The sequence below is a fragment of the Vollenhovia emeryi genome, unplaced genomic scaffold (genome assembly GCF_000949405.1).
Source record: "Vollenhovia emeryi isolate VEMERY1.0 unplaced genomic scaffold, V.emery_V1.0 DF939241.1, whole genome shotgun sequence".
NCBI classification, from domain to species: Eukaryota; Metazoa; Arthropoda; class Insecta; order Hymenoptera; family Formicidae; genus Vollenhovia; species Vollenhovia emeryi.
This window is the reverse complement of record NW_011967125.1, coordinates 277,489-304,519: the sequence shown is the minus strand read 5'-3', so window position 1 is coordinate 304,519 and position 27,031 is coordinate 277,489. Positions and strand designations below refer to the sequence as shown.

Here is a 27,031-nt window from a genome sequence, read left to right as displayed (position 1 = left end):
TTCTTAAGGCTTAGGGCTTAAATCTCTATTGTAGACTGGGACTAATGAGAAAAAATATGCTTGTCTTACTCCAATTTATTGCACTAGTTCACTAGTGTAGCAACAGAAAACAAGCCTCTAATCTCAATCTCAATCCGTAATCTGATACGGGCGTAATGTCACTGGGGCCCGATTTTTGGATTCATTCGCATGACAAACGTATTACGGAAAAGTTGCACGAGTCATTGGTCGAACAGCCAATCGACTTGCCAAGTTTTCTTTCACCGAGTGAATTCAAGAATCGAGCACTCGATCGCAATCAACGTTCGCGGAAATGAGTGTGAGAAATGTACGGTGATAAAGTAAAGGATAGAAAGATAAATAGTTGAACTTATTTTATAACAAGAATAATCTTCGGGGTCGTCAGCAATAATGAACAACATGAAAAGTTTGTTTGACCGTATCTGGCAATTTTTATGTTCAAGACTCGCTACGTTTCGACTATGGGTTTTGGTCCTTTTCTAAGCGAACTGACTGTACAAAGTAGGATTAATAAATTTTATTGCGTGGCGAGTGTGGCGCGGAGAAATGCGCGAGAGATCGCTACGTTTCAAATTCAAACGGCGTGGATTTATCGATCCTCGATATATACGCTCGGGATAAAAAGGCAGTCCGCGGGATCGAGCGCGCGGCGCGTCGCGCGGCGCCGCCTGACGGAGAAAACGCGGGCGAGACGGGGCGTGCTTGTCCGATTGCGTCACGAGAGAAACTCCGCTTTTCCTAGTCGCGGTCGGCCATGACGGCGGGCGCGTAGGAACAGCGAGGGCAGTGCCGCGGTGGTATTCGGTGCAGTAACGCTGCTGCTGGGCGCGATCCGCTCTCGTCGTCGTCGTCGTCGTCGTCTCGTCGATCTGTCGCGTGCGGTACGAAATAGGAGGAAGGCGGGCGCAGCGGGGCGAGAGAGAGAGAGAGAGAGACGAGGGATCTGTCGCGTCCTCGTCCGGGGCGGCGTCCGCGTCGCGTCACACTCGCGATACGCAATTTCTCAACGTCGCCGCTCTCTTCAGGGACTATTTGAAAATGGCGCGGGCAACAAGGGCCGTGGCCCCCGTCCCGTACGGCGTCGTCTCGTGATCCGAAGGACCGACCACCCGCCGAACAGACCTGTCGAATTGGCGAGCACGAGAGAGAGGGGGACGGAGAGTTGTTTATACGTGCTACGCTACGGTGTCTCTCGCTTCGGCTCGGCTGCGGAGAACCAAGCCCTGTTCCCTCCCGCCTCCTCCCGCCGATCGTCCGTGTCATTGTTCGCCGCGCGCCGCGCGCCGTGCTTCGTCCTGCGCTGGTGCGTCGTACACGGCGGAGGCTGCTCTCTCGTCGTATCGTAGGTAAGTGTGCCACTCGCCGACATCGCCGCCGGCTCGACTCCCGACTCCCGCGGGATCGCAGCTAGGAGCCGGCCGATCGCGCGCGCGCGCGCGCGCGCCTCGCGACGATTTTCAATCGTATCGGTAAGCGCGACTCGGGGGCACATTCGAAGGCAAGTTCTATCCTTCGGGACTGGCGACGCAATTGGCGACTTGGCTCGCGCGCGCGGTAACGTTTACGCTCCGTTATCGGCGCCCCCCAAAACCGAGAGTCGCGGCAAGGCCGCGCCGGTGCGCACGTTTGTCCGCGTAAACTTGCTCATCTCGACCAAACGACCGTTCCATCTTGGACGCCGTGCACGCGCTCCTTCCGCATCGGCGACGCTCGTTTCGACCCTCGCCCACCGAATAGAATCGCCGGTTCCGGACGGCTGCGTTTCGCGCGAGGGGGAAGCGCTGAAACGTGGGGTGCGAAAACTATTGTGAGAGCGGTGCATCGTCGCGGGATGCATCGATCTGTCCGCGTGTGCACCTTTCAACGTTGCACGGGTCCGCCTTCCCAGCCTCTCGACCGTGACGCCGCGGATATTCGTTGGGTAATATTTTCTCCCGCATAAAAAATCCCGCGAGGGGGGTCGCGTTGTTCTCCGTGCTGAGCCACGCTAAGCCACGCCACGCCACGCCACGCGCGGCACGCGTGTGTGGTGGTGCAATGTGTAACAGTCACGCGGTACGTAACAAAAGGAAGCGCGGATTACGTGAGAGAGAGAGAGAGAGGAGGAGGCGTATGGCAGGGACGGGTATCGAGCGTCGATGGTACGGATCGGTTACGGGGATACCGCGCGTGTACCGGGTGTCCCGACAGGAAGGACGGTGTGCGTGAGCGGCGACGACGCGCGACAGCAGAGTTTCACGTTCGCGATAAACGCGAGAGACACAAGTCCGGTTCGAAAAAGTCTCGTTTCCAGCGATCTTCGTCGGACGAGCTAGTAGAAATGACGTGGGTGCGAGACTGGACTTGGAAGTCGTTTAACGCGCTTAATCGGCGTGAGAGATCTGCTGATCGGTTGAGACAGGAGGAGCCGATACTTTCGAACGTGAATGAACGAGCGCGAGGGAGAATTGTCGCTCGCGACGAGACGCTCCTGCGGACGACGCGTCCTTTTGCAACGCGGAGAAAGCGCGTTATCGAGCGTATCGCCCCGCGAGTGTCAGGTGCGTCGACAAATTTCCCAAGCAGCGCCGGGAAGCATCGCCGCGAAGCATCGCCGCTGCCGCCGCCCGTTAACTCGTGACACGAATCTTGTCGGCTGGAAAAAAAAAAGTGCCGCGCGCTTTATTTTAAACCTGCCGCGGCTATAAATAATCCCATCGTCGATCAATTCTCGCCGATGTGCGAGACGCGGATGGAAATATCGTGGCGAGTGTCTCGCTCTCTCGTTCGGCCGATCTCCGGCGATTTGTTCTCTCTACCACGACGCTCGCGCGAGAAAACGTCGATGCTAACGCGATTTCAGGCTTTAACGAAGCGACCGCGTCGAGCTGCCTCCAGTTTCCGGCCGTTTCACCGGCACCGTCGCGCCGCGCGCCGTTCCGGTTTCAGTGATCGACCCCGAGGGCAAAAATGCTTCTCGATAGTGTGCCACGCGCACTCGATACTTTCTACACAGCGTATATAAATGCCGCTCCTTCGGCACGATGCACCCGATAACAAATGAGATTCCGCCGAGATTCTCTCTGCTTCCCTCGTAATCCTCGCCTTTAACAAGGCGCACCGGTTAGCCGTGAACGGGATCGTCGTATAATTGGAAACCGAAAGTTGCACCATGAGAAATGGAAACTCGCGCCGTTTCCGAAGACACGTCTCGTCACGATCGAATTTGATCGGCGTGTCTCGGCACGAGACGCGCAAATCTTAAGTGGATCCAAACGTAAGTGGAACGACGGGATGCCATATTAGTTGTGCGCCATGATTCCAAGTCTCCGCAGAATGCGGGAATCAGCGACTAACCTTGGCGAGAGGCCGGCATCTCTTTCTCTCCATAAACACCGTACCGGTTCAATTGGGTCAATTATGCGTTTTGCTGCGGAGCACTATTTTCGAAAGACGCGTCACTCTGGATGCGCTTGCGGCTAAGGTAATCGATGACCGTTTCAAGCTGCGCGCACAATTTTGGCTGCCTTTCCTCTGGCAGCTACTGGATGACTGGACGACTCGCGCGATCATACATATATGCACATTGCACAAACTTGACAAGGTTTCTAATCTTCAGAACATTTGTCGTGGAGAAATATCGAGTTTTCCGAAAATTTTACCAGAACCCGAGGGGTTTTCGTGTGAGCAATTTTGTTTCAATTCTTATTTCCCTTCCCGTCGGGAAAGAACTGAAAAGACCAATTAGAGGGAAAGTCCCTTATTATGAGACAAGCTTCTGGTATGCGATAGTAGGGTTTCTGCTAAATTAATAGGCATCATCTGTTGGTTCCACCATGAATTTATTGCCCTTGGAGTGAAATGTGTTCAGTGGAAAATTCATTGTTGGATCGTGCAAACGTTGCGAGGTAAGATTTGTGGCTGAACAATATATGGTAACACGCCAATGTGGGTCGCAAGGCAAGATGTAGGTAGCCCAACTTTGTAAATCTTAAATCTTTCTGAAAATCGTGAATCTTTATACCGTTTCTTTTCCACATTAGTACTACGCGCCGATTTCTTTTCCGGACATAACGCAGTTTATCATATACGTGGAAATATTGTCGTCAGCAGATTTACGTATTCGATTCGATGATTATTTTTCAAATGCAATTCGCATTTTTCTGATGCTATATTTAGCATTCAATTCTCTCCCTCCCCCCATTTTCCCCGTCCTGTAAATTAATTTTATTGCGAAAAATATTACCCCAACCAGGATTCAAACCTGGGACCTCCCTCAATCCGTGACGGGCGTCTTACCTGCTCGACAACTGGGGCTGATTTGTGGCTGAATTTGGATGTTGAAAGCCTGCTATCTCATAATAGGGGGCTTTCCTCTGATAGTAACATTCATAAACAATTTCTATTTAAAGAGCACGCTCTAGCTTCGGCTGAAGACTCTCAGGGAAATTTGTTGAAAGTTTGAGCAGACGGGTACACTCTGTCTAATCCGCGAAGACGCGGAAAACGTCGTTCGTGTTGAAGTTACGTCAAGTTGTAAATCTCGACACAGTTTTCGCCGAAACGTCACGACGCGATATTGCCGTTATGTCGTCCGCGGGACTGCCTGCCGGCTACCGGTACTCGTGTCACAAGATCGTGAACGTACTACGCGTGTGCACACGAGGCACGCATCCGCGCGTGCAGGTGTTCGCGCCGAGGGAGCAGCCGGAAGCAAACGGTAACTTGAAGTTTTCTGGGCTCTTCTCGCATCGTTCGGATCCGATCGTTATCACCAGCGTCTTTTCGATCAACGCTTCGTTCTAGGCAGGGGGGACAAATTTCCTCCTGAGAAAACCGGGGATGATTTTCGCCATCTGCTCTACGACTCGGAAAGGGCAAACTAAAGTAAATGACGTGATGAGGAGTAGGGCAAGGCACGTGGACACCTATATACATAGATACGTACATAAACATATACATCGAAATTGCTAATATATTATTAGCAATTAAACTAAAGTGTAGAACTGATTATGTACGTTATCAAGAGAGAAAATTGGAAGGAGGTGGAGCTTATTTCTTAATTTATTGGACATACTTGGAAGATGGAAGCTGTCTCTCAGATCGAGAAGACACGCTAAATGACGTTTCTCGGCATTCGCTCGCGGAATCGATCGCGGCATTAAAAGCGCGCAGGCGAATTCATTTACCAGGCTTTTCGGTCGTTATCGGTGCATCTCGCGTAGGCGAACGACTATTCATATGTCTTGTTCCATTGAGCGATCAAGATGAGCGCTCGCGCCATGCACCCAAGTAGTCATCGCAGCGAGTTGTTCTTCCTGCGTCGACTTTCATCGTTGTCGTTGTGTGTCTGCGGCGGCGACGGCGGCGGCGGCGGTTCTCCAGATGCGAACACCGGTGACGTCATTTGAATTGAAAGGAATCTGATATCGCAGCTGAGAGGGAGACGGGAATCGGGCGCGCGACTATTCGCTCGGCGTTACCGTACGTATACTTACGGGGGATGGCATTGAATACAATTGTCACACGAACACTCCGGTAATAGCGTTTACGCTACACCGTGAACCAACGGTTCTCCGTGGCGGGCGTGGGTGCTCGGCAGTGCGTAAATGAGGATACTGTAATGTCCCGATATCACGCTGCTAAGACCTCTCTAGCACCCTGTTTTTTGAAAGAGATCACTTTAAGTTGCCAGTAATAAATCGTTGCTTTTTAGTCGACATTAACTGGCTAATGTTTTTAATACAGAAAATTGATTGCGAAAAATATTACCTCAGCCAGGCTTTGAACCTGGACTTCCCTACTCTCTAGGAGGGCGTCTCTCACCAATTCGACCACTGAGGCATGTTTTTTGAATTTCGAAATAGCTACATTCGCCACAGTGTTGCGACGCAACGTGGGCTCGCGCTCCGGCAGTACATCCGATGTACCGTGCTTGGCACGCTTAATGCAATAACCGCCGGTGCACACATTATCGAATTACCGATACGGTCTTTATTGACTACATTTTGAGCCAAATTGCTGCGGCATCGCACTTTATTGTCGCGCAGTCGTGTACGTTCCGGCGAAATCGTTCCTTCGTTTCGTTTTCAGATCAATCATCCGAGATGAGGTTTGACCGACACGAATATCTTGAGTTTGCGAAAATTAAGTTGTCAGGTCGCACGACGTTGTACAAATTAATCACCGTGATTAGCATAGCCTGCAGTTCAGTGAACTCTTGCATTATTTTGACGAGATCTGGGTCTGTTAGAACGGGAACTTGACATGGCTCGCTACAATTTGCTGGCATTAAACGTAATTATTTTTTTTTTCAATTAAACGAGAAGCCATGTTTCACCATGCTCGGCAATTTTAATTAGGAAAGTTTTTCAAGCGCGTGACGTTGGAATCAAATCTTTATGCATTAACGAAGCGTTAAGCTGCTTTGCTTTAGGCGGAGATCTTAGATCTCTTCATTCATCTATCTCTTATTATTCTGTTACATATCCTTTCAGAGAGTGATGCGATTTATAATCTTTCAAATACGTTATTTCGTCGAGTATGCCATTCAGGTTTAATCAATCATGTTACTGTCGACGAGCGTCTCCGGCGGAAATGGTGACGATGAGACGTCCAACCAGATACCTGCAAGGTGAACGCCGATAAGGCGTGGTCACGTTCACTACGTGGCACTACCTAACAGTGACTTCACAATTTGCACTGATGTTCGTTTTTGTACGGAGCTACAAGTTTTCGTCGCTTATCGACCCATCCCTCTTCTTTGTTATGACATATATCTTATATTTTCTAAATTCATTACACTTATTTTCTCTTCAACTCTTTTACTTATTGTTAGAAATCACTTCTGCCATAATCTCGTTTAAATCAAACTGACTGTGAACTCCTGACCTGGAGAAAATGCAGTGATAAAATAATAAATTTATATGTCAAATAAAATATAATATATTTAAATTAACTATTTTGGTGAATTAACAAATATTTGTTTGGCAGCCAGTGACCGCAGCATTTAGTTAAATCAAGAAGTATGTTTTTAACTCAACCCTATTTCCTTCTCAGTGCGTGTACAAAGAGAAAAACTATTCAATTTACTTTTCTGTCATGGATTCGTGGTCATTTAATCTGTAGGCACTTTACTGGCTGTAAAACCTCGTCGTGCTCTTGGACCGTGGTTCTTCCGGCGTTTGGCGGTTTCTTCCTCTTTTTTTGTTTTTCGCCATTGACTCTTGACTCATGACTCGCATCTTCATAGTGCGTGGCGATCTCGCACTTTCGTTTCCACTGAAAGACCGTAAAATCAGGGATGCGAAACGTTTCTTTTACCGCCCGGCGGTTTTCATAGATCTGTGCAACGGGACGAATCAGATAAGTGCATTCCGAAATGAAGCAGGTCGGATGTGATAAAAAAAAAACGCGATGCTACGCGATAACCGCTCCAAGTTCTAAGGATTGCGCTCGCCTTTATTTTTCCATCTGCGTTAAAATCTTAGGTGTGGACTGCGAGGTGATACCTTATAGATAGAGAATATCTTATCTTTTCTTGGACGCGGAAGACGGTAGTAGAGCAAGTATATGGCAATGGACTTATTCATAAACAGAAAAAAAGTGAGGCAATTCCCGTAGAGAGCAATCAGGTGTCGAAGGGCATGGACTGTTTCGTAACGCAAACCAACACCCACAATTTCCGGATCTAATGCTATTACGCTTCAATGTATCGTAAAATAGGATCGATATAGCGCCAATCATGTTTATTCTGGAGAAAAGAATATTTTAACCTTAAGTGAAAAATTCTAAAATCTAGCATAAAATGATAGTATATCGTCTTTTGTCGAATATCGTGGTGCCAACTTGGTGCGTTGTAAGATTGAGGGGAAAATTTATTCTAAACGCAAGAATATATAAACTTACATTTATGTAAGTTGCTCTTGTCTCAATATAGTAAGTCAATCTTTGTTAATTCGAGGAGAATAAGAATTATTGATTTTATTTTGATGTCGTCTTATTTTTGTAATAAATGAGGTTGTGAGAAATATAAATGCGTCAAGAATATTTTCTGTCTCGGTAACAGAAATCCTTTCTGAGGGTAAACTGACAAACTATCTCACCTGTGAATTGTTTGAAGAATTCGAAGCCGAGTTTTGCTTGATAAATGTGAGAATAAAAAAAAAGTGTGACATAAATAACTGTGCGTTACGCTGTAATATTCGTGAAACTATGCAGCGATCCATTACGTCGCAGGATGAAGCACATTCTCCGCAATAAGCTCTCGGCTCTCGTCGAACGTCGATACAATATGGGAACGCCCTCGTAATTATTATAAATTACGCGTCATACGCACGCACGTACGTGTCTCCTCGATGTGAGTCACGCGTGCTTGCGTGTCACGTGATCAAAGTGTACTGTATTGTATCGTTTTTCCTCGTTGGTCTCTTCGTTTTTTAATTCACGCGCGTCTATTTTATACGCGCGCGGAAATTCGTACAAAAATATACACGGTAAGGTTTCACCGCGACGTCTAAGAAAAACATGCTTGATTTATCAGCAACGGTTTCCAAGGCTGAAACGCGCGAGGCCATGTGTTAACCATCTTTAACGTCGCTATCAGCTGCAACTATTTAAAAAAGAATATATTAGAAGACGATAAAAACTCGATCGGTTTTTCTCTTACATATCTTGTCTGACGAATACATTTAAATACTTGATAAACGAGAATATAGAAATTTAAGGCTTTTGCAAATTAATTTTTTGACAAGTTTACGGGGTTCAATAATTTTTCAACATTTAACATCTTTAGTTTTCTCGGTGGTATCTGTTATATGTACTAGCATATTTTCTAATTTCGGCGCACGCTCTGGTTAAAATAGTCAAGCTTATCGATCAAATATGTTCTGCGCATGCAACGATGTGCACGCGAATTCCTAAAAAGGAAGGTCTTCTGTTCAATACGAAGGTACACGATGCGAGATATTCGTTCGACACGTTGCAAACTGTACTTAAAAAAAAACTGGGTTAATGTCGCAAAGTTATATCCACTGTGTTTTGCGAACAGTTTGATATCGCTGAGTCTATCGAAATATATTTGTGACACGCAAACGTTACCGGATTACGTCCATCGATAACGTGATAAGACGATCAGATTTCCAAGTTACGAAAGACGTCAAGCGTTGACGTTTCTCGTGCCCTAATGAAAAAGGTACATTTATAATTTTCTTCCCCTTATAAAAGATGCGTTGAATAATTTATTGTTTGTGAATATAAAAGTATTTTGAGAATCGAGAGATGCATGATCTAGAAATAACAATTATTAAAGATTATTCGATCTGGTTAACAATAAGTACGTCGAAAAGCTGACGAAGCGGAGGAAAATTTCAAGTGCATCGGCAGGAATCATCTTTTCTATGTTTTAGTCTCGCTATTCAAAGAAACATTTGTACGTTCTCACTACCCCGCCATTTTCTCCCCTGCGGAATACGCTGTGGACTTGAAAACCGCGTTGCAAGGGGACAAGTTTGTTTCGTGCGAAAGAAAAAGGTCGGTCGGTAGATGAAAAACGTGGAATTCTTCCCGCGAGCCCGAGACGCGATAAGAGTCGCTTTTTCAAATCCATTCCTGCGAAAAGCAGGGCGTGCGTATTTAGTTTTGTGTAAAACACGCGGTATTGCGTCTTTTCATTTGACTGTCGACAAACATTATTTTCACTTACATACATTCCTGCTTCATTTGCGATCGATTTGTACACGGTCTCCATTATTTTCGCTCTCTTATCTCATTTCTCGACCTTCTCGAATCTATTACCTCCTTCTGATCCTATCGTCCGACGGTATCGATCGCGATGTACCCATATACTTCTCTTTTCGCCTCCTTGATAAAAGAAGGAAACGCGCCTCGCTAAGTAGCGGCTGCGTATATGAGCACCCTTATCTTACCATTGCTATCAGTCGGCAGGGTCGCGTTGTAAGGTTGTAAAGCACGTTTCGCAGAAGTCGTTATGGCCGGCCACCCTCCAGCAATTTCACCCTCTCGTCGAACCCTTCCACGTCGCCCTCGTGTCGAGACGGCGATCATTTCCTGTTTGCTTCTTGTATCGTGGGAATATAATTGCGCTCGCGTTTGGCGTTAGAAATTTGTCAATTGATTGAAAGAAATAATTGTGAAAGGTTGGGGCGATTAAAGGCCTGCTTTCACCAACGTCGCTTAACTTTAAGCTTAGCTTAAGTCGTTCGTTGCCTCCTTCCAACTGTTACCTTGGAAACAGACAAACACGAATTAAGCTAAGATTAAAGTTAAGCGACGTTTGGTGAAATCGGGCCTGAGACACTGAAATTTCTGTGGATTCGGGGACGACGATATCCAGATGTTGCCGGGTGGCGGTTTTAAAAAAAGACTCGTGGAGAAAAGCTAGCCGGGGTAAGGTTGAATCGGTCACTTCCGAGATAGCGGCAAGCCGGTCCGGCTCTCATTTCGCCCTTTAAACTTTAAAGGGCCCTATGAAAGACCCCCCCCTGTTTCCGCTGTCCCCACGAGACCGGCTCTTTAAATCCTCTTTTTGTCTCCAGGCTCTTTCTTTGTCGGTCGTCGCACAGCGGGATAGAGTCCGAAAATACTAGTCAAAATGGTCTTTTGATTCATGCTTCAAGGCTCGTACGCCGTATGACTAGGTGCGTGTTCTTTTCAGCTGAACTGACTGCACCAGTTGAGCTGTAAAGAACAGACCCTAGGTGTCATCGTTTTCTCCCTGCTACTCTCAATATACCTAATGAATTCATTCGAGGCTATCTTCGTATTCGACGTACATGCACATACCGCTGTACTTTATACATTCTAACGAATTAAATGTAACGGATTTAATATTCAGAGAAAAATATACTTGTTATCGACAATTTAATGAGACTCCCTTATTTGTACAAAAGTGAAAATATTTCGCGTTAAGAAAGTGCAGATATCAGAGTAGAGTTTCGGTCTGATTTTTTCGGATCCTGCCCCACTGCGTATCGCGTGGGTTTCAGGTTCAGACGTGTGTGTCAAAGGGCTGATTGTGAACGAGAGGGGTCGGTCGCATGATCCCTGACATACGCCTACGCGCACACGCACAATGCGTTTCTCTCGGTCCGATCCTCGTCAGCTTCCGTGCGTGTCTCTCCGCGACACTGTCTTAATGAAAGAATTTATGCTTCGTCAGACACAAGCAGCGAAATTCTCCTAATTGACGGTATAAGGTGAAACTATATTTTTCCATTCTTATAAAATAAATCAGTTTCCTGACATTTTCGAACAAGCTGTGAGAGACTCGAAGAGCTGAAATTTTTACAAGAAATTACTAAGTTTTAATTTAAGATTTATCAAGCTTTATTTATGCTGAAAATGAAGAAAACCTTATCCTCAAAACTTGAAATGTTCACCTAAGAACAATGCAATTCCGGCAATTTCAAATTGCCGAAAAAGTTTATCGCTGAACTGAGTCTGTGTCGTGATTCATTTTGTGTACGTATATAAATTATATATGTATTCCTGTCAATGGAGATGCTATCTGCTGATAATATTATAAAAGATATCGCAGAAATAGTGCGAGTGAGTGCCCGTACTGCTGGAGTGTTGCGAGATAAGTTTGTTGGTAGATCGTTAGTTAGAAGAGACATGACATAAATTCGTGTGTCCACGAAATACCGGTTTCCATCGAGCAGAATATTGTACGTGCGATCCTTGTCGCTGTCGCCGCGTCATCATCATCGCGACAAAAGTAATCGTCCGTATTACCTCATCAATCCAGTAAAGAGCATGCGTAAAGGCCGCCCGCTTCCAGCGATGACGGCACTTCTTTCTTGCACACCGGTCGCCTGGTCGAAAAAAAAACCTCGGCCAATTTCGACACGAATTGAAATATTTCTCGGAGTCGCATGACATATTCCCGGCTCGAGTGCCTCCTCAGCTGCAAGTGACGTACAATCGTTACTAACGGCTAGTTTTCCTTTGATTACGCAAACTCTAGCGCAGACGATTTTACGGCTTTAACGACTTTCATTAATTGTAACGACCGGAGGCCACGGCGCGAGAATCGCGAGGCTGTGCAACGAGAACCGAATAGTAATCGCGATAAACCTTGCGCGCCGAATTAATTGCGGCTCTTAGACGATTATAAAAACACCCTACGAACACGATGCACACGCGGCGGCAGATTTATCGGCGCGTATATCCACCGGAGCGAGTCATGAACCTGCTTAAAATTGCTAATGAAGACATTATCTTGCTCCTCTCCTTTTTTTTCGTGCTATTTTCACTCGAATGCTTTTTCTTTATCGTCGAGTGCTTATTAATCGATCACCGAATCACTAGAGTACAGTAAAAATAGTGTAGAGTTACGTTTATCTAATCAGCGAGAGGCTTGTCGCGATCGTCGATATTTCCTATCTTTTTTTTTTATCTCGTCCCTGAGAGCGCGCAAATTTCATTAAACTGAACCGTCCAGTCTCCTGCTTCTTCGTCGTACGTTTTCGTCGGCTTAACTCTTGCTAGCCTCGGTTCACGACGCTGCTAAAGAGCCCTCCGGGCGCTCCGGAATGTTAACGACGATCGTTTTGTGCGGCACTGATTCCGCGCAATTGTGTCTGAATTACTGTTTGTCCAATGCTGTCGAACGAGGCCACGATTACGACTCGACTCGAGTTGCAGGCAACTCGATGCAGGCAAATTCTGCATTCTACGGAGCGTGTCGGTCAGGGTCGCTGCTCTTAGCGCTGCTTTAGAACTCCATTTTTTCTTTCTTTCTTTCTTTCTTTTACGCAGAACACTTGTCTTGATATCTTTCTGCGATTTCTGGTAATTACGTTGCAGATCTCGCAAAATATATTCCCTCTCCCTCTCTCCTGCGGACGGACGATAGATCTGTGATCGAATCGATTTGTGAATAGTACTTTCGGATCCGAACTTGTATTGATTTCGTCTTGATACATTATCATCCTATCGAGAAGTAGCCGTGTTGTTTCTCGGAAGACGGAAAGCTTTGACGATTTGGCGCATACTTACGCACGATCTGTAATCTTGAAGAGGGGTGAATGGACCCGCGGTAAAAACCCATCTGTACACATTGCGCGTCAACTCGTCTGCAAAGTCTCCAATGGTGTCGGCACACCATTTTACATAACGCAGTGTCTTTGCGGCGCAAAGTGATAATTCGCTCACTCTGTCTGTATCGCGGTCCCTCCTCAAGTTTTCCTATTATTAAAAAATTTCTATATAAATAATAAATATTAACTCACCAGAGGTAAATGGGGCGAGCGTTCGCGTTGCGGAGAAAGACGAACGTCATCTGCGACAAAGTTACGCGGTTTACGTAAATCCTTTTTTTATCTTTCGTATAATATTTATGCAAGGTGAACGTGTTATATATAAAGTCACATGTTGCTTTTATCTAGAAACGAATGACGCCTATGCGCAATCGATACGTACCCTTGTCACTCTATTCGCCGCACTCGCCAAGTTCAAGGATGCCCACCCTACACACTCGAGGTTCGACGAACCCTCGAGCAACGTCTGCGTACCTCGGTTAATAACGTCTTCATTAATAACGAAATCGCGAGCGGTGCACCGCGAGACACTTGGATTTGCGAGCCCTCGGGAAATATTGATTATTTTACCGCGCGACACCCTCGGGTCGTCTAGACGGGATCTATAACGAGATACTATACCACATCGCGACACGCGACCTTTTCTGTCGACAACATCGTGATTCAGAGACAAGTCGTGTATCGCGTTCTTTTTCGCTTTATAGCCGGACATATATACCTGGGTATTCTCCGGGGCAACGGCGGTTCTTTCGCAACGTGAAAGCTTAGTTTGTCGCTTTCAGGACAATTCCCTTGTCTCAACAAATTTAAATCACGAGGTATACGTACGTAAATGTTGAACAGTGCTTTCGTTTCAGCATTAGACAGAGTCGTCTATTTGATTCTAGGTATACGAATAGAGCGAAAACATGCCGGAAGAACAAAAGACCGCTGGTACCCCAGCGGAAGTAACGGCGGAGAATGGGACTGGGACGAACTCGCCCACCAAGAGCCCGGTTAGCAGGGGAAAGATGGCTCTTGCTAAAGTTACCCTCCTCGACGGGACCGTAAAGGACTTCTACATTGATGTAAGTCGTCGAAAAGTTGGTTCCATGCTGTACAAGTTAAACTATATTTGATTTACCTGAGACACGTTAAATATCGGGTTGACAGAGGAAGGCGAGAGGCCAAGAACTTCTCGAAATGATTTGTCAAAGCATGAATCTACTGGAGAAAGATTACTTTGGTCTCATCTACGAAGACAGACACGATCCGCGCAATTGGCTGGATCTTCACAAAAGGATTACGAAATTCATAAAAAGTATGGAAATCGCTACTGTACAATGTAACGGTATGTGCTGAGAAATGTCCTCTAACATTAACGTATGTTTTTAGCTGAGCCATGGAAGTTCAATTTCGAAGTAAAATTCTACCCGCCGGATCCAGCTCAACTGCACGAAGATATCACGCGTTATCAGTTATGCCTACAGATCAGAAACGATATTATTACAGGACGTTTACTTTGTTCCTTTGTGACACACGCTCTCCTGGGCTCCTACCTGGTCCAATCAGAAGTCGGAGATTACGATCCTGAGGAACATGGAAGGACATATTTGAAAGATTTTAAATTTGCTCCTAACCAAACGCCCGAGTTAATCGAGAAAGTAATGGATCTCCATAAAACGCATAAGTTAGTTTTGTTTTTACTCTTTCGATTTTTCTGACGAAAAAAAGAGGAAAATGTATCTACTGTTTAAACAAGTAACAACGTCGATGTTCTTCATCATCTTTTAGAGGCCAAACGCCCGCCGAAGCAGAATTACATTATCTCGAGAATGCGAAAAAATTAGCTATGTACGGCGTAGATCTTCATCCCGCGAAAGACTCGGAAGGCGTTGATATAATGTTAGGTGTATGCGCTTCCGGCCTTCTTGTTTATAGAGACCGTTTAAGAATTAATAGGTTCGCCTGGCCAAAGATATTGAAAATATCTTACAAGAGGCATAATTTCTACATAAAAATCAGACCGGGCGATTTCGAACAGTTTGAATCTACAATCGGATTCAAATTAGCCAATCACAGAGCAGCGAAAAAGTTATGGAAAGTATGCGTGGAGCACCATACTTTCTTCAGGTAAATAATCACTAGAATTTGTACTGTTTTTCCTTAATTTACGATACATCTTAATCAAATGTGAAATTTTTTCTAGACTTATGAGTCCGGAGCCTGTAAAGAAAGTGGGATTAATTCCACATTTAGGGTCTCGTTTTCGGTATTCCGGAAGAACTCACTATGAAACGAAAAAGACTCCTATCGATAGGCAACCTCCACAATTTGAAAGGTCTTTGAGTGGCCGACGACTCACGTCCAGAAGCATGGATGGTAAATGAGACTTTTTCTTATTTTTGAATGATATTCCAAAATATGAATGGATAACATAAGAATGATGGTTTAGTGGAGATTTAAAACTTGCTACGATCATAACACATCTTACGTTTATTCTCAGAATTTGTTCTCTTATGTCTAATTAAAAGTTTGTCATTAGGACACGCAAGCTTGCACAAGCATGAGTTTTTCTTATTAGAATGGTTTCTTTTTACCGATTTATTCTAAACACTATTTCATTCTTTGCAAAAATTTTCGAAATATCCGCTATAAACCACAAGTGCCTTTTTATAATCACATGTTTAAATCTATGTTATGCTAAGATGTGAAGTAGTGTGACTGTCTTGTACAGCATTAGGTGGGCCTAAACCAGTTGAAACATACAGTTCCGAACCAAGCAAACGGCATACTATGAGCTACGAGCCTGAAATGCTTTCTGATGATATAGAACATATAGACAGACGGCCTAGTCCGATCAAGAAGCAAAAAGAGAAGGTAATACGTTCATGCGTTTGTTAGAGAACATTTCTTTTGTATTTAAAATAACCTGTTAGAATGTAGAGTATGCATGAATTCTCGTCATGCGAACGTGAAACCGATTTTTGACTGACAGCAAAATTTATGAACGATGTATGTCATCATTTTTTATTACCATCTGCGGTCTACGCTTTCAAACTAATCTTTTAATTACAAAAGAAAAACATAATCCATGATGATGATTTGTGTGACATAACATAATTTTCGTGACAAATTAAACATGCAACAACATATTGCATTCTTGAAAAAATTTCTATCAGAGAAGTCGCGGAACACCAATTGGCTCACGTTCTCCGTCAAATGCGTGGGTGAGTCAGTAGAGTAAATTTATAGTTTTCACATGTTTTTGTACTAGTCTTGTGTCGATACATCTGTATCGACTTACGCAATACATTTATTGACTTACCTTACGCAAGAAATTTTTAACGCACACTACACTGATTCGGATCCAATGTTGCAACAAAAGCATGGCAATTGTACAACACATATAGAGTCGTTACATCACATATTTTCACATATAAAATAAAATAGGACTCGATACATTAGTAAAATTACATAGAGATGCGTCGGGAAATCTATAAATGAACTTTTTTTTTCTTTGGAGCGTTGATATTCCTATTATTAACTGACACATAACTAACACCGATAGCTCACACGAAAAACAAGTGCCGGAACAACATCAGCTAGCAGTACCAGTAGCCTGGAAGGAGAATACGATGCAGATCGTGGGAGAAAGGTATAGAACTTTAATGGGAGCACTTCTGCTTTAATTAATTCTATATATTTATCAATACTGTTTTTGTATGTGACCACTTGGTGTTTTGTTTCTTCCAATGCATGTTGCTACATTTTTCTTATTTATATTTCTTGCAAAACTTATACGGCCATCGCCTCAATGTGGGATGTTAGTTAAGCATTTAGCAACGTTAGTAATACGAGCATGTAGACAATAAGACTCTTAGAGAATTATTTTTCTTGTTGACTACTGTAAGTCGAGAATCTTAACGAAAGTCAGGCATAAATATAAAACTAGTTTATAGCGACTGATTGTTATTTAATATAAGAATACTATTTAAATGTGTAGCATTTTAAATTGTGTTAGATTAAGCAAAAGTTTAGCGTTATATTATTAATAGAAACAGATTTAACACAAAAATAACGATAATTATAACATACATACTTTGAGAGCGCAGACCGTAATCCATAAAGCATGCCATTGTATCTTGAAACATGGTAGTTTTCGTGTAGTTTTTAGTATTATTTTAGCAATGTAGCGGCTTTATGCTTGTTGCATGAAGCGACGTGTGATTGGGTAAATTTACTTGTAGAAACCGGTCGGAGGAATCGCTGTCCTACCGCCCGGTGGTCTATCAAAGAAGAAGAAGGATAAACAGAATGAAAACGAAAAGGAAAATCACAATGATCTGAATAATAGTGATCTGATTAATGACAATGCTCATCTTGACAATATTGATGATAAATCACTATCTAAAAAAGAATTAAAAAAGAAGGATAAAGAAACCCCCGAAAAAATGGATAAGGAAAAGAAGGAAAAAATCAAGGTAAGCTTTATATTGGTGTCGTACGCACCCGCGTTGCTGCTTTTTATCATCTTACATAAAGTATATGTATGGTTTAGAAAAGTATTTTTGTTTTATAAGTTACATTTACGATTAGAGTTTATCACTACCATTTTATTTTCAAATATCACAATTCAGTAAGTATTCTATTAGATTTTAACAATAATGTCGAAAGAATGTTCCATTAAATGTGTAGATATTTTTCCATTGAATGCATCCGCATTCAAGTTTGCACGAATATTATACTTATGGTAGTTTATACTTTTGCAGAAAAAAAAATTAAGTTACGTTAACACATAGATATTGTTAGCTTCATTTAAATGTGATGACAAGTATGTTATATATATATATAATACATATATCATGACGTATATAGCATGTATTTTGTACTGCATGTATTTTGTGTATTATCCAAGAGTCCTGTTGGCGGTTTCCTGTTTACCAAAAAGGACAAGGATAAGAAACAGAAAAAGAACAAAGAACTCGATGAATCCACGGACAAGAGTGATATCGAATCGAATCTTTCTACATCGGAAAAGCAGGGAAAAGAGGTTGATGTGAAAGCAAATAAAATCCAAGATCCCACAAAGTCTCCTCAGCTTCCTGGTTACACGAAGCCTTACGATTACGAAGAAACGGAAGCTTCGCCTACAAGAAAGCCGTTTACTCCACTTGGTTTTACATACGAAGATCGGCCGGCATCGCCAGGTATACAGGATCAGCCATCGCCTACTTCAGCTAGTCGGAAGGCTACAGGATTGGCATTTAACTATGCTCCGGGAGAAGAAAAGAAAGTAGCGGAATCTGTGGAAAAGAGGAAAACAAAGGAAGCGGATAAACAAGCACCCGGATTGAAGACACCAGGGCTCAATTATGTGGAGTCTGCTGCCCTTAAGGAACAGCAAAAGAGTGATGCGCAAGCAGACACTGAAAAGGACCAAACGACGGCCTTCATTGATAGCGAACGTCAACATGGAGATACCGTTGGTCTGCCTGTAGGAATCCCACCAGCACCAGTGGAACCCAAACCAGATTATCACATTCTACCTCTTCCCGATGGCTCGAGAATCATTGGAGGTGTGATTTATACTAAAGAAGGTAAAGCACTAGATCAGAGCCATCTCGGACCCGACGGTAGCAAAATAATTGACGGTAAGGTTTGCGGAAAAGACAGTAAATTGCTAAAGAAGGGAGACCTCGGACCACATGGGATTCACATTAGCAATGGTATAATTACTGGGAAAGATAACAAACCTTACCATCAGGAAATATTGGGTACAGATAGAAATTCGATAAAGAATGGAATTATTCATTCTCCTAACGGTGAAGTGGTGAAACAGTCTTTCCTCGGGCCGGATCACGCAGTTGTCAAAGAGGGGAAAGTATCACTGAAGAACGGTAAACCGATTCAACACTGTCAATTGGGTGCAGATGGAACGTATGTGAAAGAGGGTCTCATATTTACGTCGGGATCTAAACCTATGACTCAGGGCTCGTACGGCACAGACGGCAAGTACATGGTTGCCGGTATAGTATGTAACGAGGAAGGCAAGCCTTTGAGTCAGATTGCGATTATACCTGACGACACGTTCCTTTGCGACGGCTTGATACATGGACGAGACGGAAAACCGCTCAATACGGGCAAGTTAGGTCCTGAGGGCCATTACATCGCGGAGGGAAAGATCCATTCGAAAGATGGAAAACTAATCAAACACGAGTCTTTCAATTCCGACGGGTCTGTCGTGAAAGACGGCGTAATTTACTCCAAGGATGGAAAATTTTTGACTCAAGGATCCTTGCTACCGACCGGTGCTCACTTAAAGGATGGCAAAGTAGTCGGTAAGGATGGCAAGCCCATTAAGCACGCGTATTACAAATCCAACGGTAGTTTCGTCAAAGACGGTGTGATACATGAAAAGGACGGCAGGCCCCTGAATCAAATTCCATTAATAGCCGATGGTCACTTCATCAAAAACGGTTTAGTGCACAACAGAAACAACAAGCCGCTGTCTCAAGGCCTCTTTAAGCCCGACGATCTTGTAATCAAAGAAGGTACGTTACGCAACGCGGATGGTTCAGCAATGTCAAATGCTACTCTCGGCCCTGATGGATTTCTAGTGAAGGATGGCACGATTCTAGGGAAAGATAGTAAACCGGTGAAACACGAATTGTTCGGTTCGAACGGAAGCAACATAAAGAAAGGTATTATCCACGCGAAAAATGGAAAGCCGCTCAATCAAGAATCATTGGTACCCGAAGGCGCGGCTATTAAAGACGGCAAGATATGTAGCAGAGATGGCAAATTACTAAAGTTCTCATTCTTTAAACCGGATGGTAGTTACATCAAGGACGGTGTTATTTACGGCAGCGATAGTAAACCGCTCAACCTGAACGCAGGTTTACCGGAAGATAGTTTTATCGTCAACGGTGTAATATTCGATTACTCGGGGAAGCCCTTGAGCAGAGATTCGTTTGGATCCGATGGTTCGTACGTCGCGGGCGGATTGGTTTACGGTAAAGACGGCAAAATCGTGTTGCAAGGTGTGTTCGGTCCCGACGGCAATACGATTCGGAATGGCATCATCGTAGGTAGAGACGGCAAGCCCTTGACACAAGATGACAAAGGCCCGGACAATATAGCGGTCAATAACGGAAAGATCGTGGACAGCCACGGGAATCCGAGAAATCTGTCCTCGTTGGTACCCGATGGATGTTACATACAAGACGGAGTAGTATACGACAAGAATGGACAGCTGTTGAAACAAGGTGCGTTTAAGCCAGACGGATGTTACATTCGAGACGGCCTGATATACGGCTGGGGAGGTCAGTTACTGAACGCGGGATCCGAATTACCGGGTGGCAGTTATATCGAGGAGGGTAAGATATACGGAAAGGATGGGAAACCCTTGAGTCACACCGCGTTCGGTACCGAGGGCAATTTCATCGAAAACGGTATCATTTATGGAAAGGATAGAAAACCGCTCAGTCACGGCACGTTCGGCAACGACGGCAGTTACATACAAAACGGTTTACTGTACGGACCGGACGGGAAGCCGCTGAACAAGAGACAGACCATAATCACCGTTACGTCCGTTCGTTACGGCTTGGTCTGCGGTGACGACGGCAAGCCATTAAGATATGGCAATTTTGACAACGAGGGCAGCGTGGTGAAAAACGGCAGGATTTACGACGACGCCGGAAGATACCTCAACCAAGATGTTTACGGCCAAGACGGTGACTTCATTAAAGACGGTCTGATTTATGGGCGCAATGGGAAACCTCTCTCTCACGAGAACTTACCGCCGGAAAGTAGTTTCATAAAAAACGGCAAGGTTTACGATGCGAACGGTCAACCACTAACGCAGGAGGCGTTCGGGCCGGAAGGTTTGAAAGTTATACAGGGCGTCGTGGTAGACAAAACTGGAAAACCGGTGAAACATGCGAGCTTCGATGCCGAGGGTAACGTCGTCAAGGATGGAATAATTTGCGCGCCTACTGGAAAGCCGCTCGATAAACATTTTACGACTATCACGATCACAATGGTACATAGAGGACTGGTATGTGACAAGGATGGAAAACCGGTCGCACAAGCATCGTTCGGAACTGACGGTGGTTTCGTTAAGGACGGTAAGATATACGATAAATTCGGCAAACCGTACAATCAAGAGCTTTTCGGCGAGGACGGATCGTACGTGAAAGACGGTGTGATATATGGAAACAACGGCCAGCTGGTGGAAAGCGTGACGATTCTGAAGGACTTGCAAGTGTCAGTAAAATCCAGCCCCACGAAATTAAAGAAAGCTGCGATTCCAGCCGTGATACCGACAATTGTCAAGACAACAACCAAGCAATCGGTGGTCAAGGATCAGGAGGGTGTGACGCAAAATATTCAGGAAAAGATCGAGGATCTTACACCCGGTGGTACAGGCCAAGTTATGGTCTCTACTCACGTCAACAAGGTGATACACTTGGAAAGAATAAAAGACTAACGTAGACATTACCATTCACCCTTTCATAAGATCGGAAATTTAACGTAACATCAGATATCGTACTGAGCAGACAAGATCTTGCATGCTTACATAAAATACATACGATAATTTTTCATTGTTTTATCCAATATAAAATGTTCCTTTTTCATTTATTCAAATATATTGCACGAAATTGAGTGATAGATTTGTTTAAGATGAGTATGCATAGTTGGAATATTTAAAATCTTGTGATGAATGTTTAGTAAAGAAGTTATATATCGTGTATTCTTTTTCATTCTTGAAGAACTCGATTTGTTGAATCGCAGTCATCTGCCATTTTTATACAATTATATTTATATCTTATAAAAAGGCAAACGCTCTCTTTCTCTGTTGCATTGACTCTTCCTGTCAATGTCGTAAAATGTAATGCGTAAATATCGTGTTTTTTATTCATTAATTCGCATTCTCGTTACATTTTCCAATTACCATTTACATTAGTTATACATGTACGTCTTGAGATCTTAGTCACATGGTAGTTGTATTTAGGCAGAGGCACCAGACGACGGTAGAACTCCGTACATGACAGCGACAGCTGTCACTACACGTACCGCCACGATGCACGAGGATCTGGAAAAAAATCAGAAGACAAGTCAGGTTTGTAACGAGTGTTAACAGCTTCACTTTGTTAACTTTGTAGAATATTAATGCAAATTTAGTTGAAGCCTATGCTGCATATAATAAAGATAATTGTGATATATTTATAATATATTCATACGTTCCACGTATTCTACGTTCCTTTAGTTTTGCCTAATTATTATTTGCTATAATTTATTTTTTACATCAGGTAGAGGAAAAAACTGTAGCGCATACAACTGCGACGAGTGCGACAAGACAGGAGCAGCGTGTAGTAACACAAGAAGTTCGAACCACGAGTCACGTGCTTTCCGGCGAACAGGTAATGCCAATTGTATCTTTCTCAGGAAGATACGCTTGAAATTAATAGGTGAAGCATGTAAGCGTTTTTGCAAATTGCTACACGGATATTATTTGGATTTTGATCTAACTGTCATTCTCTACATTTCAATATATACATACATGTATATCATTTCACGTAACTGTGCCGTATACATACGATCATTTCGCATATGATTGTAGGACATGTAAGAGATCACTTTATATAAAATACATATCAATATTAATTCTACGTATTTAAAGACTTGCAGTTGAGAAAGTCTCATATTAACACTTCATTATACGTGCATAAATTATGCTTATAGCATATATAAAATATCACTCATTATTATTAAATGTAATGGTAATATTATTAATTTAACTAGCCTAATTTAATGAGCATCATTTATTCATACCCGGAATTGTTTATTTTTTATTTTTGTTTCTTGTAAATAATTTTGCCGGCTTGGTTAACACGTTGCATGGCGTAGCTGTTCTCACGAAGGCTAAGTACATCGAGCTCGAGCAGCGGAGATTCAGGTACACCGATTGATCTCGACGATGACCAACAAGCCTTCTACAATCAATATTATCAGGTAATCCATTGAGTAACGGCCAGAAATTTTCTTCTACTAATATACTACTACGGAGCGGAAGATAATGCATATTTAGAGCAACGGGTAACAGGTATTCATATCTACATGTAAAAAAATGTTAACATTTCGCCTTGCCAGCTAATCCAATGTGGTGCATTTGCATTAAGATATTTTCGTTCATATTGCATAATATTTAAAAGAAATGTATCTTGCATTGCTTCGTGCAATGTGCACAAAAAAACTGTTCAACTTGAACAAATTTCGTCGGAGATGTATAGGTACATGTAATGATCAAGGCGGCAGATGTGCTATTGTAAATGTGAATATATCTCAGTATATCGATTTGTGAGATTGTCCATTGTTGTTATTTTTCTTCTTAATTTTCAATCTTTATTAATTTCATATTTTTCTTTGTCATTTTCATCTTCGATTGGTGTCGAGAGAGAGAGAGAGAGTTCTTAAATAAACGAATTTTGAATTAATTTTGATCCAGGGAGATCCAGCCGTGATCGCAACTGAGAAGCACGTTTATACAGGAGAACCAGACAGTAATGTGACAACGACAACTACGGTACCTGTAGTGGCAACTGAAACGAGAAAAGTAGCTCTCGAAAGCGAAGACGGTAACTATAGTGCCACAGGAGAGATAGTCAGTACACAAACCATATCTAGTAAAACTCGTACTGTCGAAACTATTACGGTTGGTACATGATATGCTAATCAAATCAATGTTGTTTATGATTATATAATTTTAATTAAACATTGATTGCCTTACAGTATAAAACGGAGAAAGATGGTGTAGTTGAGACACGAGTGGAACAAAAGATAACAATACAATCGGATGGTGATCCGATTGATCACGATCGAGCTTTGGCAGAAGCGATACAGGAGGCCACTGCTATGAATCCAGATATGACAGTGGAAAAGATAGAAATACAGCAGCAAACGGCGCAGTAATTAGTAGAGGATTGTCCGTCATACATACATAAAAGGGCACTCTTGGTCTATAAGTAACACAAACGATTCGTAATCTTAGAGACTAGGAAAACAAATTGGTATTTACAATATATGCTATATATTAGATGCATTATCTAATGTATCATAAAAAGAACCAGACTGAAATATGCTATAAAAATGTCGATAAGTCTTTAAATATTTTACGAAGTTGACATAAAGCAAGGAACAATATTTAGCTTTATACCTTGTCTTTTGAGAGGGTCAAAGAAAATTTCTGATAACGGCTTGCCCAATGTTTCGAGCTTAAACTCGATTGAAAATCGAGTTTGATAGTTGAAAGGAATGAAATATTGATGAAATCTTTTTAATGAAGAGAGAATGGTACCTCGTACTATAAACTACAGTGTTCATATTAAAATAACTAAGAAGGTGTATTTATATACACGAGAACATAAATAAATATTATACAATGTATACATAGCTATGTATGTATGTAAACAAATGGATAAACTATTTATACATAGTTATGGCGATAATTATATAAATATAAATATAAAATATACATATAAAAGACGGGGTGCCCTGCAACTTAAAGTTTTGATAATTGAGTATTTCTTAACAGTAAAATGAAAAATAATTACAGTCATACAAAGAATAACCAATACAATACAACAATTATTAAAAATTTTGCAGTAAAGTAATAATATCAGAATATTCCAAATTGAAATACTAATGGCGAAATATTTATAGTCAACCAAGTCTATTAAAAGCATATTCCCTTCGATTTATCAGAATCTTTTGTCCTCTAACGAAAGCTCGTTACTTTCTCTCTTTCATCTTTGAGTGTAATATTACAAGTTGTTAACAGTAAGTAAAAAAATACTCTGATTCATAATATTCGTATAAAGAAACAAATAAAATATGTTGCAATGGGTTATAAATATGTAACATAATTTTATCGATCCGTTAAAAAGTGACTCTTCAAAGATGAATTGATAGAAAGTAAGATTAAGAGTAATAGTTTAACGAAATAGCTCTACTACATATTGTCTGTTGTAATGCTTAAATGCAATAAGGTAAGCTTCTTGGCAAAAAGTATATGTATAGTTTGACTATCTGTGAAATTGATATTGGCTTTCCAAACGGTTATTACGTAACATTGTGTGACAGAGTCAGAATATATATTACGTATTAATATATATATACATACATACACTTTATATATATATATATATATATATTGCTAATTGAAATATTTGAAAACGCTATAGTTTTGTATACCTAAAAAATGTTAATATTATGTTGTAGAAAGGATACAGAAATTACGTTAGTGATAGTATTGTATCATTTTTCATGTTGCAGCTATATAACAATTATGAGAGATATAATATATTGACAGAAACTCTATAGATTTCATTATATTTCAATTACTATGATTAATACAAATAAGCCCATATATGTATGTATGTATGTATGTATGTATATATGTATGTATAAAACTTTATACCAAGAGCAATGATATGCATTGGTCAGCGTATATGTCTAAATTTAGCTGTAGCTTATGTAGTTGTAGAACTACAATTTTACATGAATTTTCATTAGTTTAGTGATTTACGTTCCATTACAATTCACATTGCAATTTGAATAAACAAAATAAATCTAACACAAATTTCCTGAAAAGAATGGTGCATTTTAATTTTGCAGCTTTGCATACATTTTAATTTACGCAAATTATTCTAAATGAAAGGATCAACGTACGAATATACCGTACTGTATTTAGCAGGCTTGTTTATACCTTTGTTCTTCAATGTATTGTTCTTTATCAATTATACTCGTACATAGTATTGTAGGTTCTATTTCTTCGATTTTATCTATTATAACATACTGCGCTCCGTTTAATGTTACAAATGCTTCGAAGCATTCTTCTCGTGTCTTTTAATAAAGAAAGATAGAGAAGTTTGTTTTGTAGCATTTGCAGCATCAAATGGATTGCAGCCTATATAAATGCGTTTAAATGAAATATACTTTAAACAAGAGAGAATTCTTGTTTTTTATTTTTATACATTTACATTTTTATAAAATGTAAATTATCAATATCTCTAAGAATTTGAAAGAATGTTTTGTTCTCATAGTCTTTATTTTTATCCAATGCTTAATTTTGTTATTACAAGAGAGAGATATTACAGAAAATATTTATTTTATACATATACCTTGATTAGTATTCTCTTTTATTTAAGACATTAGCATTTTCGACTATTTTTCTCTAGATTTTATTTAAATACAATAGCATTATACCTTATAAGGAACAAAGGATAATCACAGCCTATTTACGTAAGAAATTTTATAATACTGGTCACTTGCTCTACGCGTTACATATGATAAATGGCGAGTTGTCTGTGTGCCACGAAATATATATTGATTCATTACATCTCGTACTATTTTATAATATAAGATCATATTTTTAGATACGCTCAAGACGATGCTATGGTTTTATACAATTCCTAATGATTGCTAGTAAAATGATTACCTGTTCTTCTTTACATATACACATATATCGCGAAACAGGTGTCTCAAGATTCTGTGAATAACATTTTAATAAGCTGCATATCATTTTTCGATTGAATAATTTCTTTTTAATCGTATAAGCTAAAAGATGATTGTTTTATATTGTATCTAACATTCCATGCTTATAGTGACTAACATATATATGTATATCATATAAATATTTGTATTATTTTTGTTATTTATTCCTGTTTTTTAAGAATATACTTTTATGTTAAGTCTGCTTGGAGAACACATGTATACTTATGTAATAGCAATATAATTCGAAGTCAGTAAAGTAGAAAGATAACTCTAATTTCTTTGATTTTGAGAGAATAGATGTTGATTTATTAATTTTATAAACTGATTTACTGCACTTACATGAATAAATCATATAAATTGTCGTATAAAATAAGCTTTAATAATGTACAGATCTTCAAGCAGCGTACAAATATAGTTTGTAAGTTTATAATTTA

General features: G+C 41.6%; 1 protein-coding gene across 6 annotated transcripts; it reads left to right on the top strand.

Moving 5' to 3' along the window:
• Window positions 1–744: 744 nt before the first annotated feature.
• LOC105560126 lies at window positions 745–27,031 on the top strand. Of its 6 annotated transcripts, none has more exons than XM_012008958.1 (16): window positions 746–1,367; window positions 13,766–13,879; window positions 13,949–14,128; window positions 14,214–14,361; window positions 14,436–14,730; window positions 14,835–15,173; window positions 15,250–15,422; window positions 15,778–15,920; window positions 16,612–16,698; window positions 17,291–17,524; window positions 17,959–21,501; window positions 22,057–22,164; window positions 22,355–22,465; window positions 22,953–23,057; window positions 23,551–23,757; window positions 23,835–27,031. In XM_012008958.1, exons 3-16 carry the CDS (start codon window positions 13,970–13,972, stop codon window positions 24,012–24,014), a joined length of 5,832 nt encoding a protein of 1,943 aa, XP_011864348.1. In that variant the 5' UTR covers window positions 746–1,367; window positions 13,766–13,879; window positions 13,949–13,969; the 3' UTR covers window positions 24,015–27,031. The 6 variants fall into 6 exon arrangements, with proteins under 6 accessions (XP_011864349.1, XP_011864348.1, XP_011864347.1 ...); XM_012008957.1 differs by having other exon boundaries at window positions 13,766–13,885; XM_012008959.1 differs by lacking the exon at window positions 13,766–13,879 and having other exon boundaries at window positions 745–1,367; window positions 15,784–15,920.